This window comes from Silurus aristotelis (assembly GCF_946808225.1).
Source record: "Silurus aristotelis genome assembly, chromosome: 1".
NCBI lineage: Eukaryota > Metazoa > Chordata > Actinopteri > Siluriformes > Siluridae > Silurus > Silurus aristotelis.
In genome coordinates this window covers 25,655,010-25,670,499 of record NC_139574.1, presented here as the reverse complement: position 1 = coordinate 25,670,499, position 15,490 = coordinate 25,655,010, and the positions used below count along the sequence as shown (strand labels likewise).

At 41.0% G+C, this 15,490-nt stretch overlaps 1 protein-coding gene across 7 annotated transcripts in view; it reads right to left on the bottom strand.

The window, feature by feature from the left end:
- The window catches only part of adam15 (ADAM metallopeptidase domain 15), a 32,286-nt gene that overhangs the window by 2,600 nt on the left and 14,196 nt on the right, over positions 1-15,490 (bottom strand). The window contains exons 6-24 of one of the 7 annotated variants that reach the window (XM_083556092.1): positions 15,170-15,374; positions 14,910-14,975; positions 14,590-14,661; positions 14,111-14,280; positions 13,921-14,005; positions 13,483-13,631; positions 12,013-12,190; positions 11,779-11,871; positions 11,456-11,651; positions 7,207-7,312; positions 6,810-7,005; positions 6,387-6,464; positions 5,865-5,976; positions 5,607-5,757; positions 4,944-5,052; positions 2,592-2,660; positions 2,204-2,284; positions 1,370-1,438; positions 1,090-1,259 (exon numbers count right to left, since the gene is read on the bottom strand). In XM_083556092.1, coding sequence (XP_083412218.1) covers positions 1,090-1,259; positions 1,370-1,438; positions 2,204-2,284; positions 2,592-2,660; positions 4,944-5,052; positions 5,607-5,757; positions 5,865-5,976; positions 6,387-6,464; positions 6,810-7,005; positions 7,207-7,312; positions 11,456-11,651; positions 11,779-11,871; positions 12,013-12,190; positions 13,483-13,631; positions 13,921-14,005; positions 14,111-14,280; positions 14,590-14,661; positions 14,910-14,975; positions 15,170-15,374 — 2,355 coding nt within the window. Of the gene's footprint in view, positions 1-1,089; positions 1,260-1,369; positions 1,439-1,952; positions 2,285-2,568; positions 2,661-3,978; positions 4,367-4,943; positions 5,555-5,588; positions 5,758-5,864; positions 5,977-6,386; positions 6,465-6,809; positions 7,006-7,206; positions 7,313-11,455; positions 11,652-11,778; positions 11,872-12,012; positions 12,191-13,482; positions 13,632-13,920; positions 14,006-14,110; positions 14,281-14,589; positions 14,662-14,909; positions 14,976-15,169; positions 15,375-15,490 lie in introns of those variants that run through there. The other 6 variants (XR_014536003.1, XM_083556093.1, XM_083556094.1 and 3 more) reach the window with 6 other exon arrangements.

The window sequence follows — 15,490 nt, the reverse complement described above, 5'->3', positions numbered from 1 at the left end:
GAACTTTTTGGCCTTAATTCTAAGCGGTATGTGTGGAGAAAACCAGGCACTGCTCATCACCTGTCCAGTACAGTCTCAACAATGAAGCATGGTGGTGGCAGCATCATGCTGTGGGGGTGTTTTTCAGCTGCAGGGACAGGACGACTGGTTGCAATCAAGGGAAAGATTAATGCGGCCAAGCACAGGGATATCCTGGATGAAAACCTTCTCCAGAGTGCTTTGGACCTCAGACTGGGCTGAAGGTTTACCTTCCAACAAGACAATGACCCTAAGCACACAGCTAAAATAACGATGGAGTGGCTTCACAACAACTCCGTGACTGTTCTTGAATGGCCCAGCCAGAGCCCTGACTTAAACCCAATTGAGCATCTCTGGAGAGACCTAAAAATAGCTGCCCACCAACGTTTACCGTCCAACCTGACAGAACTGGAGAGGATCTGCAAGGAGGAATGGCAGAGGATCCCTGAATCCAGGTGTGAAAGACTTGTTGCATCTTTCCCAAAAAGACTTCTGGCTGTATTAGATCAAAAGGGGGCTTCTACTAAATACTGAGCAAAGGGTCTGAATACTTAGGACCATGTGATATTTCAGTTTTTCTTTTTTAATAAATCTGCAACAATGTCAACAATTCTGTGTTTTTCTGTCAATATAGGGTGCTATGTGTACATTCATGAGGAAAAGAAATGAACTTAAATGATTTTAGCAAATGGCTGCAAAATAAAAAAGAGTGAAAAATGTAAGGGGGTCTGAATACTTTCCGTACCCACTGTATATGGAACCTAACTAAAAATATGCAAAAATCCCATTATTGGCATTGGGAGCCTTCATCAAGCAGCATTTAACTACCATTAAAAATTGTTGTCAAAGGGAAAATCTTACAATTTGAAATGTGTACAATATTAAACATTATTCTATTCAAATTCTGTTTATGCTGCATTAAAAAAACTGAGCAATTCATTCTGACAGAACAAACATACACATTATCTCCAAATATTTTCAGTCATACAAGCCATTCTGAATGCTTGGAGGTTCTGTTAATCAAAACCGATAATGAGTTACAAACAGACAACTCCCAACTAGGATATGTACCTTGCAGGACCAGCAGCAGCAGAAGGGCTAAAACTGACAGAAGCAGCAGCTGTGTGGTGTCCTAATGGCTCAGATGGGGGCAGCCGGGGCAAAGGATCAGAATAACCAGAGGGGTCTGCAGGCAAAGGCTTCCTGGGAACTGGAGGTCTGGGGGGGATCTGCTTTTGGCTCTGAAAGAGGAGAGTCATAATAAGAATCCAATATGCTGTTCACGCACAATATGAAGAAGATTAGCGCATAGCCTGAGGACCATCTCTCTTAGGTCTGCAGGTGCTGGTACCTGTCTGTCAGACAGGACAGGGTCAGGGGGAAGAGGCTTGCTTGGTGCAACCGGTCGAGTCACCTTCAACTGGAGATCCATTGAAAGACGCAGGGGTTTAACAGAGAAAAAAAACGGATGAAACTAATACCTACAATCACGACCACCAGTTTATTCTCATGTCACAACACTAATCCATCCTGAATCAGTCAGAGAGAATCACAGGCCATGCATTATCCGGCACTCCAGGAAAACAATACATCCCCTTGATTAACTTAAGCATGTAAGCTCACTTACATTATTTGTCAACCACATGACCTGTAAAGGGGGACAGAGTAAGTTTGAGGGTTTAAGCAGGTAATCCTAAGGACCTAATGTAGATGACACAAGACAATTATGCCTGCATGGCATCCTTTTTCTTTTCCTACTTACTCGGTCTCCCTTTACAATCAACAAAAACAATTAATCACATTGAAGACCACTAACAAGACCTGCAGCAAATTAAAACTCACTTAAAGCAGGGTTTCCCACCTTTAGTTTAAAAATTTTAAAAATCACCATTGTGCTAAATAGGTTATTATTATTAATTTTTTTTAAAGTAGACAGTAGACAGCTGTCTTATTCGGATACTGCTCAGAAACCCAGCCTTAATTAATCTGATTCACACCCAGCACCCAGAAACCGATGTACATAAACACATGCACTGGCATACACAGCTCAGGCACAAGCTACACAACACTGGAGACAGAAAGCAGGTGACATGATTGATATTGCAAAGTAAGAGGTGAGGATTCTCTGCTGTGCCACATAAAGTACGGGTCCAGGTGGTCATGCGCAGCTGTAACCCGCCTATACCTTTTGCTGTGCCTTGCTCTCTGAGGGGGCGGGGTCAGGAGGGAGGGGCTTGTTGGGAGGGGCAGGCCGTTGCACTGCCGACTGTGGCAGCAAAGAAAGAATAAGCAGATGTGCTATTATTAGTAAGTAACTATAATATGGATTAGTTTATATGAACAGAATCCAGAAATATGAGAAAATACATTAAAATTAAATTAAAAAGTAAACAATGAATGAAAAAAAAATTCTGAAGGTAAAAATGTTGTATAATAGTATACAGTTTAATAAAGCATTTGTTTATCTAAGAAAATGATCATTGCACAGTATGTATGCCTTAGACTATAATTAAGTGTAAGATATACAATGTCCACTCTGTCTCAAGCTACCTTTCTAGATGAGGACAGGTTACCTGGACAGGCTGTTTAGAGACAGGATCAGGTGGAAGAGGTTTAGTAGGAGCAGCAGGTCTGGTTTGAGCCTAACCATAGAGAGACAGAGATAGACAGACAGATAGAAAAAAAGACAGCGAAGGGGCAGGGGATTGAGGGAGTAGTACTGAAAATCCAGAAAGTATTCACATTTCTATATTTTATGTTACAGCCTTATTTTAAAATAGATTAAATTCATTATTGTCCTTACATTTCTACAAACAAAACCATATAATGACAACGGGAAAAAGGTTTGTTTGAAATCTTCGCAAGTGTATTAAAAATAAAAAACAATAAAATCATTCACAGCTTTTGCCATGACACTCAGAATTGAGCTCAGGTGCATCCCACTTCCACTGATCATCCTTAAGATGTTTCTACAACTTGACTGGAGTCCACCTGTGGTAAATTCAGTTGGTTGGACATGATTTGGAAAGCACACACCTGTTTATATGAGGTTAACAGTGCATTTCAGAGCACAAACCAAGCCATAAAGTCCAAGGAATTGTCTGTAGACCTCTGAGACGAGATTGTAACGAGGCACAGATCTGGAGAAGGGTACAGAAAAAACTTCTGCAGTATTGAAGGTCCTGATGAGCACAGTGACCTCAATCATCCGTAGATTAAATAAGTTTGCAACCACCAGGACTCTTCCTAGAGCGGACAGCCCGACCAAAATGAGCAACCGAGGAGATGGGCCTTAGTCAGGGAGGTGAACAAGAATCCCATGGCCACTGTAAAAGAGCTCCAGTGTTTCTCTGTGGAGAGAGGAGAACCTTCCAGAAGAACAACCATCTCTGCAGCACTCCACCAAGAAGAACTGACAGAAGCCACTCCTTAGTAAAAGAAATATGACAACCTGCCTGGAGTATTTTCCAAAAGCACCTGAAGGACTCTCAGACCATGAGAAACAAAGGTTGAACACTTTGGCCTGAATGCCAAGCGTCATGCCACTCATCACCTGGCCAATTCCATCCCTACAGTGGAGCATGGTGGTGGCGGCTTCATGCTGTTGGGATGTTTTTTAGCAGCAGGAACTGGGAGACTAGTCAGATTCGAGGGAAAGATGAATGCAGCAATCTACAGAGACACCCTTGATGAAAACCTGCTCCAGAGTGCTCTGGACCTCAGACTGGGGTCTTCCAACAGGACAATGACCCTAAGCACACAGCCAAGATAACAAAGGAGTGGCTCTATCCAAACTGATGGCGCTTGAGAGGTTCTGCAAAGAAGAATGGGAGAACCTGCCCAAAAATAGTTTGAAGGAAGCTTGTAGCATCATTCTCAAAAAGAATTGAGGCTGTAATTTGTGCCAAAGGTGCTTCAACAAGTATTGAGCACATTTTTTTTATTTGTAAACAATTTGCAAAGATTTTAAACACATTTCTTTCATTATGGGGTACTGTTTGTAGACATTTGAGGAAAATAATGAATTTAATCCATTTTGGAATAAGGCTGTAACATAAAATGTGGAAAACTAGAAGCGCTGTGAATATTTTCTGGATGCACAGTAGATGAAAGGTAGACAGTACATGCACAAATTATGTTTAAACAGTGAGTGCCGATACATTTCAGTTAAAAGCAAGTTAATTAAAAGAAGGTTTTTAGATAAAACCAGATTTGCTGTAGAAATAACTGACTGTGTATGCTACTTCATTTCCATTCTACTACAGCTGTGGGATGTGAGATATGAGGTGTTTACAACTCCTATAAAGCTGTCATGCACAGTCAATGGTGTCAGATGCTCCATGTAGCCCTAAAAATGAAAGCAAATACAGGCAGGAAACAGGTGATGTAGGTGTTGCCAAAGCCTTAGTATAATAAACAGCATGCCAATGACACGCACTGTAGTGCTGTAGTAGTCACGGACTGTAACACAACAGTCTGTTGTCTTATAATCAGTGTCGACTGAACAAGTGTGAGCTTTAAAACTGTAAAAGCACGTTAGATATTTCCTTCTTAAGATGCTCTGCAAAACCAATCTTTGTTTAGTTATTCCAGTAACAATTCAGTTCAAAGAATGATGTAATAGTATTAGCCAAAAAGGAAAAAAATTACAATGGAACCTGCAGAGACTCAATGAATTCTGCAGACTTGCTTAGGCATAAATACACAAGCTTTAAATGCACAAAAACAAAATTTAGCTTACAGTCTATAACTCTCTATATCACTATTCTCTCAGAAAAATGAATATTGATTCAGTCATGGACCAATGTTTTTTTCTCTATCAACAAGAAAGCAGATTTTGTTTTCTTTTCAAGGCTCATAATGGACACATTGGGTTGTTTTTATTTATTTCAATCAGAAATGAGGAGAAAAGAGACACCTGGTACCTTGCTAATGGCTCGTGTGAGTGGTATGTTGTTCTGCGGAGTCCACTGGTACCTCAGCGGCAGGATTTGCTCTCCATTATACGCGTTCGCTCGCTCATTGGCAGGGGTTCTGTGCACAACACATGCTCAGTCAGAACTATTCAACTAGAACTAGAAGAGAAACTAGAAGTAAAAACGAGCACCCTAGCTAAGGTCACTGTACTCTTACAAGGCATGTAGCTGAAACAAAATGACATATAGTATGTCTCAACACAATTCTCTTCTGCAACACATCATTAGTCTAATACCTACTGCACTATCCTGCTCATTGCTTTTTTCAGAGTAATTTCATATAAAGCATACAATATCTACCTGTAATGAACTACACTACATATACATATGTGCAGTAATGTTTAATATAATTAACATTACTGCACATATTTATCAAATACCTCTCAGAGTGTTCCTCTGGTAGATTCATGAATAATGCAATATGAGCCACAGAGACATTACTGTGTTATGGGTACAAGAAAGAAAGGTGGAAGTCAAAAGGTCTCCTTATTAGTTAAAAGCACATATGAAATGATCAGTTTGTTTAGAAACATTCAGCATAACAAGGCAGCATTTCTTTCATTCTCTCTCTCTCTCTCTCTCTCTCTCTCTCTCTCTCTCTCTCTCTCTCACCGGCTGGGCTGTCTGGCTTTGCTGAAGGGGGTGCTGTTGAAACATAAAAACCTTCGGCGGCAGGGAGAGAAGCGGAGTGCCAGGAACAATAGTGTCACCGGCAGCACAAATAAAAAAATCACTAGCAGAGCTACACGCATAGGATTGGAATCTGCGAACAAACATGTACATAGATACATTAATACACAAGAGTTAGATGAAAAGAGATATGCCAAAATGTATATGTTTACCAAACAAGTAAGAATTGCTTGTTGGCACCTCTGGGTTGACGTGCAGGGCCGCTGTCCACACTGCCTCCTGTTCCTGAGTATTTACAGTCTGGTGGAGCCCAGCCTACATCACAGTGACAGTTCTTATTGCTGTTACACACCTGCACATAGAGAGAAAAAAGTAATAGGAGATGAATTGGTATTGCCTGTTGGTACCTGCTTGTTATATCAGGTGTAATATCTGAAATGCATTTTGCAAGGTTCTTTGTTTTAAGATTTTGTTTACAGAGGACAGTGCAGTTTTAAAGAAAAAAAAAAAGAGAATAGTATGTAATAAATTTCATTGCAAGTGGGATTTAGATTGCAGGCATCAAGGACTCTAAAAGGTACAAACCCTTTTAACTGTGCCAAATGTTAATTGGATGTACAACAGCATTTATGAAATATTGCCACTTCAAAGCCGAACAAGTAATTACGAAAGCTTTTTTTTTTTTTTTGAAAGCACTGGAAAATTTTCCAAAGAGAGAAATACAGAAAAAAGAAAGCAGTGCTGCAAGTGTGAACATCTCACCCCATGGCTGTTGCATTTACTACGACACTCCTCAATACCAAGGACAGACACATCCTGACAGCGCTGGTCTAAACACATCTAGAGAAAGAATTACATAGTATATAAACACAAAATAATTATAACTGCAACATAGAGTATTACTGCACTGCCACTGTAGCCACTGTTCATATTTAACTAAGTGCAAGGGGAAAAGCATCAATCTATCACTGCCAATCCATCACAGCTTTATTAAGCTAAAATAATTTAGTAAGCCACAGTTACATTTACAATTTTTCACCATAATGCCTTTACAGTCAAAAAGAATTTCACTACCAATTAGTTAAAGGTAATTAAATACAAGCACCCAAGAGCACATGTTGTATATGCACATATACATTAATATATACAATATGTAATATGTGCAGCTGCAATGTGAAAACTGACCTTGCCAGGAGCACATGCAGTTCCTTGGGCTACCATGGCTGGATCAGAAACATCATCACCCATGCGGAAATATACACCTCGACAGGTTAATTCACTCTGGTTCAGTTTCACCTTGCTTGTCAGAATCTTTGCATCTGAGTCTATCAGTGGGCGATCACTGCCACCCTGACACTGGATTCTACCACACTGCACATGACTAGAAAACAAAACAAAACATGAACAAAACGTCATCTCTTTAAACATCACTTGTAAGAATACTGCTAATTTAATAATCATTTTTCAACCATAATTGAATGTCATTTATTTTATTTTCAATTTGTGCACCAAATGTATAATGTTTGTAGTGACCATCTGATTTTAGAGACTATTCTAGCAGATTTAAATTGAGGACACATACTCATTTGAGCAAGGAATATAGGTGCCATTGGGCCTCTGGCCACAGTTGCCGAACATGTTGCCCTGTTTGTTAATGGAGAAGCAGCCTGAAGAAGCACGGGTGGAGTCTGAAAGAACCAAAAACACAGATTAGCAGACAGGAGTAATTTAGACAGGAACTAGATAATACCCCTTTAAAATACTTATCTTATAAGTAATATGTTAATTAAATCTAATTATATTATTCATATGAGATTAACAAACTGATGTGTTATATACAGTCTTCTTCTTCTTCTTTCGGCTGCTCCCATTAGGGGTCGCCACAGCGGATCATCCGTCTCCATACCACCCTGTCCTCTACATCTGCCTCTTTCACACCAACTACCTGCATGTCTTCCCTCACCACATCCATGAACCTCCTCCTTGGCCTTCCTCTTTTCCTCCTACCTGGTGGCTCCATCTTCAGCATTTTTCTACCAATATAATTCATGTCCCTCCTCTGCACATGTCCAAACCATCTCAATCTCGCCTCCCTCACCTTGTCACCAAAACATCCTACATGTGCTGTCCCTCTAATAAACTCATTTCTAATCTTGTCCATCCTCGTCACTCCCAACGAAACCTCAACATCTTCAGCTCTGCTACCTCCAGCTCCACCTCCTGTTTTTTACTCAATGCCACTGTCTCTAATCCATACAACATCGCAGGTCTCACCACAGTCCTATAAACTTTCCCTTTCATTCTTGCAGATACTCTTCTATCACAAATCACTCCTGTCACTCTTCTCCACCCACTCCACCCTGCCTGCACTCTTTTCTTTACTTCCCTAACACACTCTCCATTACTTTGCACTGTTGACCCCAGGAACCTGAACTCCTCCACCTTCTCCACCTCTTCTCCCTGCAACCGCATCACTCCACTGCCCTCCCTCTCATTCACACACATGTACTCTGTCTTACTCCTACTGACTTTCATTCCCCTTCTCTCCAGCGCATATCTCCACCTCTCCAGGCTCTTCTCAACCTGCTCTCTACTCTCACCACAAATCACAATATCATCTGCAAACATCATAGTCCAGGGAGACTCCTGTCTGACCTCGTCCGTCAACCTGTCCATCACCACTGCAAACAGGAAAGGGCTCAGGGCCGATCCTTGATGCAGTCTAACCTTCACCCTGAACCAGTCTGTCGTACCTACTGCACACTTTACTGCCGTCACACTGTCCTCATACATGTCCTGCACCACCCTCACATACTTCTCTGACACACCTGACTTCCTCATACAATACCACAACTCCTCTCTCGGCACCCTGTCGTACGCTTTCTCTAAATCCACAAATACACAATGCAGCTCCTTCTGTCCTTCTCTATACTTCTCCATCAACATCCTCAAAGCAAATAAGGCATCTGTGGTGCTCTTCCTCGGCATGAAACCATACTGTTGCTCACAGATGGTCACCTCTTCTCTCAGCCTGGCTTCCACTACTCTTTCCCATAACTTCATGGTGTGACTGATCAACTTAATTCCCCTGTAGTTACTGCAGGTCTGCACATCTCCCTTATGCTTAAAGATCGGTACCAGCACACTCCTTCTCCATTCCTCAGGCATCCTCTCCCCTTCCAGAATCCTGTTAAACAATCTGGTTAAAAACTCCACTGCCATCTCTCCTAAACATCTCCACGCTTCTACTGGTATGTCATCTGGTCCAACCGACTTTCCATTCTTCATCCTCTTAATCGCTGCTCTCACTTCCTCCTTACTAATCCTATCTACATCCTGCTTCACCAACTCCACATCCTCCAACCTTCTCTCTCTCTGATTTTCCTCATTCATCAGCTGCTCAAAATACTCCCTCCATCTTCTCAACACACTCTCCTCACTAGTCAACACATTTCCCTCTCCATCCTTTATTGCTCTAACTTGCAGTACATCCTTCCCAGCTCGGTCTCTCTGCCTGGCCAATCGGTATAAATCCTTTTCTCCTTCCTTAGTGTCCAACCTCTTATACAGCTCCTCATATGCCTTTTCCTTGGCTTTCGCCACATCCCTTTTAACCTGCTGCCGCATCTCCTTGTACTCCTGCCTACTCTTCTCATCACTCTGTCGATCCCACTTCTGTTTTGCCAATCTCTTTCCCCTAATGCTCTCCTGCACTTCCTCATTCCACCACCACGTCTCCTTGTCTTGCTTTCTATTTCCAGATGTCACACCAAGTACTTTTCTAGCTGCCTCCCTCATCACTCCTGCAGTAGTTGCCCAATCATCCGGCACCTCTTCACCACCACCAAGCCCCTGTCTGACCTCTTCCCTGAACCTCACACTACACTCTTCCTCCTTCAGTTTCCACCATCTTATTCTTCTTTCAAACCTTACTTTCCTCCTCTTCTTCTTCGCCTCCAAAACCATCCTACAGACCACCATCCGATGCTGTCTAGCTACACTGTCCCCTGCCAACACCTTACAGTCTCCAATCTCCTTCAGGTTGCATCTCCTACACAGAAGATAATCCACCTGTGTGCTCCTTCCTCCACTCTTATACGTCACCCTATGATCCTCCTTCTTCTTAAAATACGTGTTCACCACTGCCATTTCCATCCTTTTAGCAAAATCTACCACCATCTGCCCTTCCACATTCCTCTCCTTAAAACCATACCTACCCATCACCTCCTCATCACCTCTGTTCCCTTCACCTACATGCCCATTAAAGTCTGCCCCAATCACCAATCGTTCTTTCCTAGGTACACCATCTACCACTTCATCTAATTCACTCCAGAATCTTTCTTTCTCCTCCATCTCACAGCCAACTTGTGGAGCATAGGCACTGATGACATTTATCATCATCCCTTCAACTTCCACCTTCACGATCATCACCCTATCAGAAACTCTCTTCACCTCCACTACACTCTTACTGTATGCTTCTTTCAGAATCACCCCTACACCATTTCTCTTCCCATCCACACCATGATAAAACAGTTTAAACCCACCTCCAATGTTCCTGGCCTTACTCCCTTTCCACTTGGTCTCCTGAACACACAACACATCTACCTTTCTCCTCTCCATCATATCAGCTATCTCTCTCCCTTTACCCGTCATAGTACCAACATTTAAAGTACCAACCCGAACCTCCACTCTCCTACACTGCTCCTTTCCCTGCCGTCTCCGTAGACTTCTTCCTTCTCTCCTCCTCCTCCTTCGGCCAACAGTAGCCCAATTTCCACCGGTACCCTGTCGGCTAACAAAACCTGTGGCGGTCGTTGTTAACCCGGGCCTCGACCGATCCGGTATGAAATTCTCATTTCTGATCCGCATATTTGATTTGGCACGTTTTACGCTGGATGCCCTTCCTAACGCAACCCTCCCCATTTACCCGGGCTTGGGACCGGCACTAAGAGTACACTGGCTTGTGCCCCCCTAATGGCTGGGTTATTTGTGTTATATACAGTAATGAACAAAAAAGAATTATTAAGGCAGTCCAAAAAAAAAAAAAAAAAAGAAAAACTATTATATTGCTTAAATAAGTGTCTTTTATGTCAGTAAAGAATGCAATAAAAAGAAGAAAGTGAGACAGTCTAAAACAGGAAAAATACTGCAAATTGATCAGGAAATTATACCAACTAATTTTCATGCAAAACTGTATAAATAGATTTTCCTTTTTTCAAAAATCTCTTTGTAAAATTAGTTTTGAAAGCATTTTTGCTTTACATCATTTTTTTGAATGTGCATAAGACTTCTGCAGTACTATAAAGTACAGTGCAACCTCGATACTCACAGGGCTTACGTTCTATGACCACTCGCGAGTGACAAAAAAATCGTGAGGTTTTGACTCTCTCCTTTTGGTGGTTCCTTTCTCAAGGGGAATTGTACATGTTCTCTACTGTAAACTCAACAAAAATTGTGAATGACTTCTCATAACTTTTTTTTATTAAAATCATTTTATAAAATTTTTTATTAATATTTATTTACTACTTGAAATGAATAATACAATAATAAAATAGTTTTTCAAACATTTTTATGTAATTTATTAGTACAAACTCCAAACCAAATCTGATAATTCACGAGTTACTCTTAGTTCCAAATGAAAAGTTGCGAACTATCGAGGTTGCAGGTGTCAAGGTTTCACTGTACTATATTAGTGATACATTTGGTACACTAAGGCCATATTGATACAAAATAGTAACATATAATGGAGTCTTTGTTTCTTACCAACAAATCTACAAAAAATTATTTATTTATTTAATTATAAATCTAAGAAAAAAACAGGATTCACTTACTTGCTCCCCACAGCATACGACACTGCTGATCCATAATGGAACACACTCCACTATAACAGTAGGAGGTGCCATCCTCACACGTCTCGCCATTCTGTAAGAACACATTGGGTGGGCAGTGTGGCGAGGAACCGTTGCAGTACTCTGGTAGATCACATTCTCCCAGAGCCTCTCGACACAATAAGCCAGCAGTACGCAGCTGCCCAGAGAAAGCAAAATGAAGCAAGCAAGCAAAAAAAAGATATGAGATAGCTATTATTACATTAATAGTTATGAACATGAATAATGTATGAATTGAAGCATACGAGGGAAAACATCATACATACTTGGCAGTTCTCACAGCAAATGCCATCAGAGGAACACTGGGAACCTGGAACTAGCTTACAGGTGCTGGCATTACAACAAGGGTCAGTACATTCCTGCACACACACACACACACACACACACACACATACACACACACACACACACACACACACACACACTTTAGAAACCTAGAGAACATGATCTTCTTCAAGAATATTAAGTTAAGTGTTCACAAATTCAGTACTACTTCTTACATCAAGTAGGCCACAATCACACTCTTCTCCCTTCTCCACGTACAGGTTGCCACAGCGTGGACCTCCCAGCATCTTCTCTGGCTGTGGCACGTTAAAAAGGCACATGCCTCCCCCATGCATTAGGCTTACAGAGAGATCTTTCTCACTGCAGCTACTAAACAGCTGACCTGGCATAAACCTGTAAATGAGACACATTGAAATAACCATCATTTGATCATTTGCTTATTCATCACATGAACATTAGTAAGGTGTTGGGCAAGCAGGCCTGGCACATATTCAACATTCCTTTTACCAGTAGGTGTACAGCAGACTTAATAGCTGGGTTGTGTGCAGGCCACTTGAGTTCTTCCATTCAAACTTTAGCAAACCTTAATTGGAGCACTGGAGCATCGTCATGCTGGAAAATGTTTGGGCCTTTAAAATCCAGTGTATGACTTTTAACTCATAAGGGTGTGAGTGTAAAGTATAAACATACTTTGGACTAGAGGTCGACCACTATGGGGTTTTTGCCAGCCGATTTGCTAACAATACAGTTCCAAAAAATTACTCTCATTCTCTCTCCAAATGTTAATCTCATTCTCCCTCCAAATATTAATCTCATTCTTTCTCCAAAAGCAGTATAATATTTAACCAATGAAATATATAAGGCTAGATTAGGAACGAATGATAAGCCCGGGACACGCCAGGCTGACGGTCGGGGATTGTGGAGTGGGTTTTGAGTGTCAGTCAGCTTTAGTTTATTCTGCATCGTTGACTCTGGTTGGACGACATCAGCTGTTTTTCGGCTTTATGGCATGTTAAAAATTAGCTTAACGAATAAGCACACGAAGGGAACAGACTTGTCATTCTTGCCCTTGTCATTGCAACTTAGCAGACATGATTGGAAAAAAAAAAAAGCTACAGGAATCCACGATCAGGGCAGGTGTAAACGCTGCCTGCTTTATATATATATTCAGTTTTAACTGTTTTGGGTTTTTTTTTTCGATGTGGAATACAGACTACTGCCACCTGCTGGTATGAGAGAGTTATGTTCTCTCACGCAAGTGCAAATTGTACACGCACAGTTTGGTGTTTCAGATGCGCCTGCCTAATTTGCAGCACATTTGGCTGATCACGATTGTTTAAAAAAAAATGCCAGAAATCGCCCCGATCAATTGATCAACCTCTACTTTGGACTGTGTATCAAAGCTTGATCAAGTTTGCATTAATGCCACTGCAATTGGTATATATTTGACGAGTTGTGCTATGTGCTATCCAGTGCTTACAGGAACCCTTCAACTTAACTAGATAGTTTAAACAAAATACTAAAGCAGTTTTCAAATATAACCACATTTGGACACTTCAACTACCCATAAAGTGGAATGTCATTCAATTTTCTGTAACTATAAACTGTAACGCTGTAAGCAGCTATTTAGTTTGTCATCATATAATGTGATTGTTATGTTTAGACTCCTGCACTAATGTACTTACCCTGTGGACGGCTCCATGATGCAGCCCCCCAGACGTGGTTCATTCTGGCAGTGACAACTGCGGTCAGCTGTGTCATGGTTCATGCCCAGGTTATGGCCAAGCTCATGTGCCACTGTAGATGCAACCCCCAGCACACTTACCAGATGATCCTACAGCACATAAAATGGGTGAGGAGCTTGTTCTGGTGTGTGCTATCGCATATCAATCATGTTTTTTTTCAGCATTGCACACGCTTCACTGATTAACAGTGGTAAGTTATGAGTAGATGGCACAGATGACTATAAGAATACAAGACTACAATGTTGTCTACCAACATCTCAGCAGTTTCTGTATAACCGTGTGAGAAGAGAAGTAAGCTCTCCAGCCTCTTATAGAATCTATAAACCAGTGAAAATCACTCAATAGGTCTGAATGTCATATAATAATCCAGAGTCTCACCACATTAACTCCTCCAGATCTGTCCTTGGTGCACATAGAAGACTGAGAGGCCATGCCTACCGTAGTGCCATCAAATGACTCGCCCCTTAAAAAAAGTACAAATAACATATATGTGCTGCAATATTTTACACTGTTACACCAATAATGTAAATTAACAGTGACTTCAACAGCCATAGTGATTAAACCTTACATGACCAGTTGTGCGTTGTCATGGCGTAGTCGTGGCAGCAGTTCTCTGTTCCTCCATTCCAAAAAGCGTCTGAGTGTGTCACTAGGGCTCTTATCTATTAGGATCTTATTGTTATCACTCCAGATCTCCAGCCCCACCAGGGCCACTCGCACATTCAGTGGCCGATAGAACTGAGATGCATACAAGGTGGGACACGGAGAACAATACATCAGACCAACTTTAAAAAAGTTAAAGCATATAATATAAAGTAGCACAGCTTAAGACCTGTTCTTTTCATCTGATTTCACACTAACACTTAAATAAACTTTGGATGCATTAGACTTAGGTGATAACACTGCATATTCAGTTACAGGATTCAAGATATACATGTTTAATTAGCTTTTTGTCTATTTGTTTTATTAGTTGGGCACATAAACAAATATTGTACCCTAAGGTCACAAATGAAAAGATATCAAAACAAATTCCTTAAATGAACTCACCCAGTCGACCTGGTTGGCCACATCTAGCATGCGATAAATAACAGTCTTTTTGTTCTTCTGATAATTGAGGTACTGTGGCAAAGACATTTATGGGGAAAAAACATACATTAAACCACAATATTTAATAAAAAAAAAAAAAAAGTTCCTGAAAATTCTATGCTTTTTTAGAGCAGTAAAATACCAATAGATGGTGCTGGAGTATTCAATGTGGATTACTGAGCTGCAAAATGTATTTTTTATTTTATTTTATTAATAACTTGACTTATTCAAAAGAAAAATTGTAACAACTAACAAAACAAACAAAACAAACATATGCTTACCTCTTTGTGATCAACCACCAACACAAGCTCAATGTATTTGGTCTCTAAGAGAATATCTCTTTTAATCTATGAAACAAACATAGACATATAAATACGTGCAGTAGACTGATGTGAGACATTATAGGGCAGAAGTAAACAGCTATAGACACGGGCGCACACACAGACACAGACACACAGACACACAGACACACAGACACACAGACACACACACACACACACACACACACACACACACACACACACACACACACAGTTCTCACCCTGTGCATTTGTGGAATATTCTGAATGGGTGGAATGTAAGTGTGAGAAACACCACATCCCCCAGATTCAGAGCTCAGCTGGTACGTTGGGTAAAGCGTGTGCAATTCCATCTCTTCTTCTGAACTACTATTTCTCCTTACGCCTTTGTCAAATTCGTCTGGCTGCACTTCAAAGCTCAAACTCGAATTGATTACAATCACTCCCCTGCAAAGATAAACAGCAGAGTTACTTTACTAATATTGATTTCCTCCTCCCCACTATACATCAGTTTGTATTACTGTCCATGCATACGTGCTTAAACGCAGTACTCGTGTATAAAT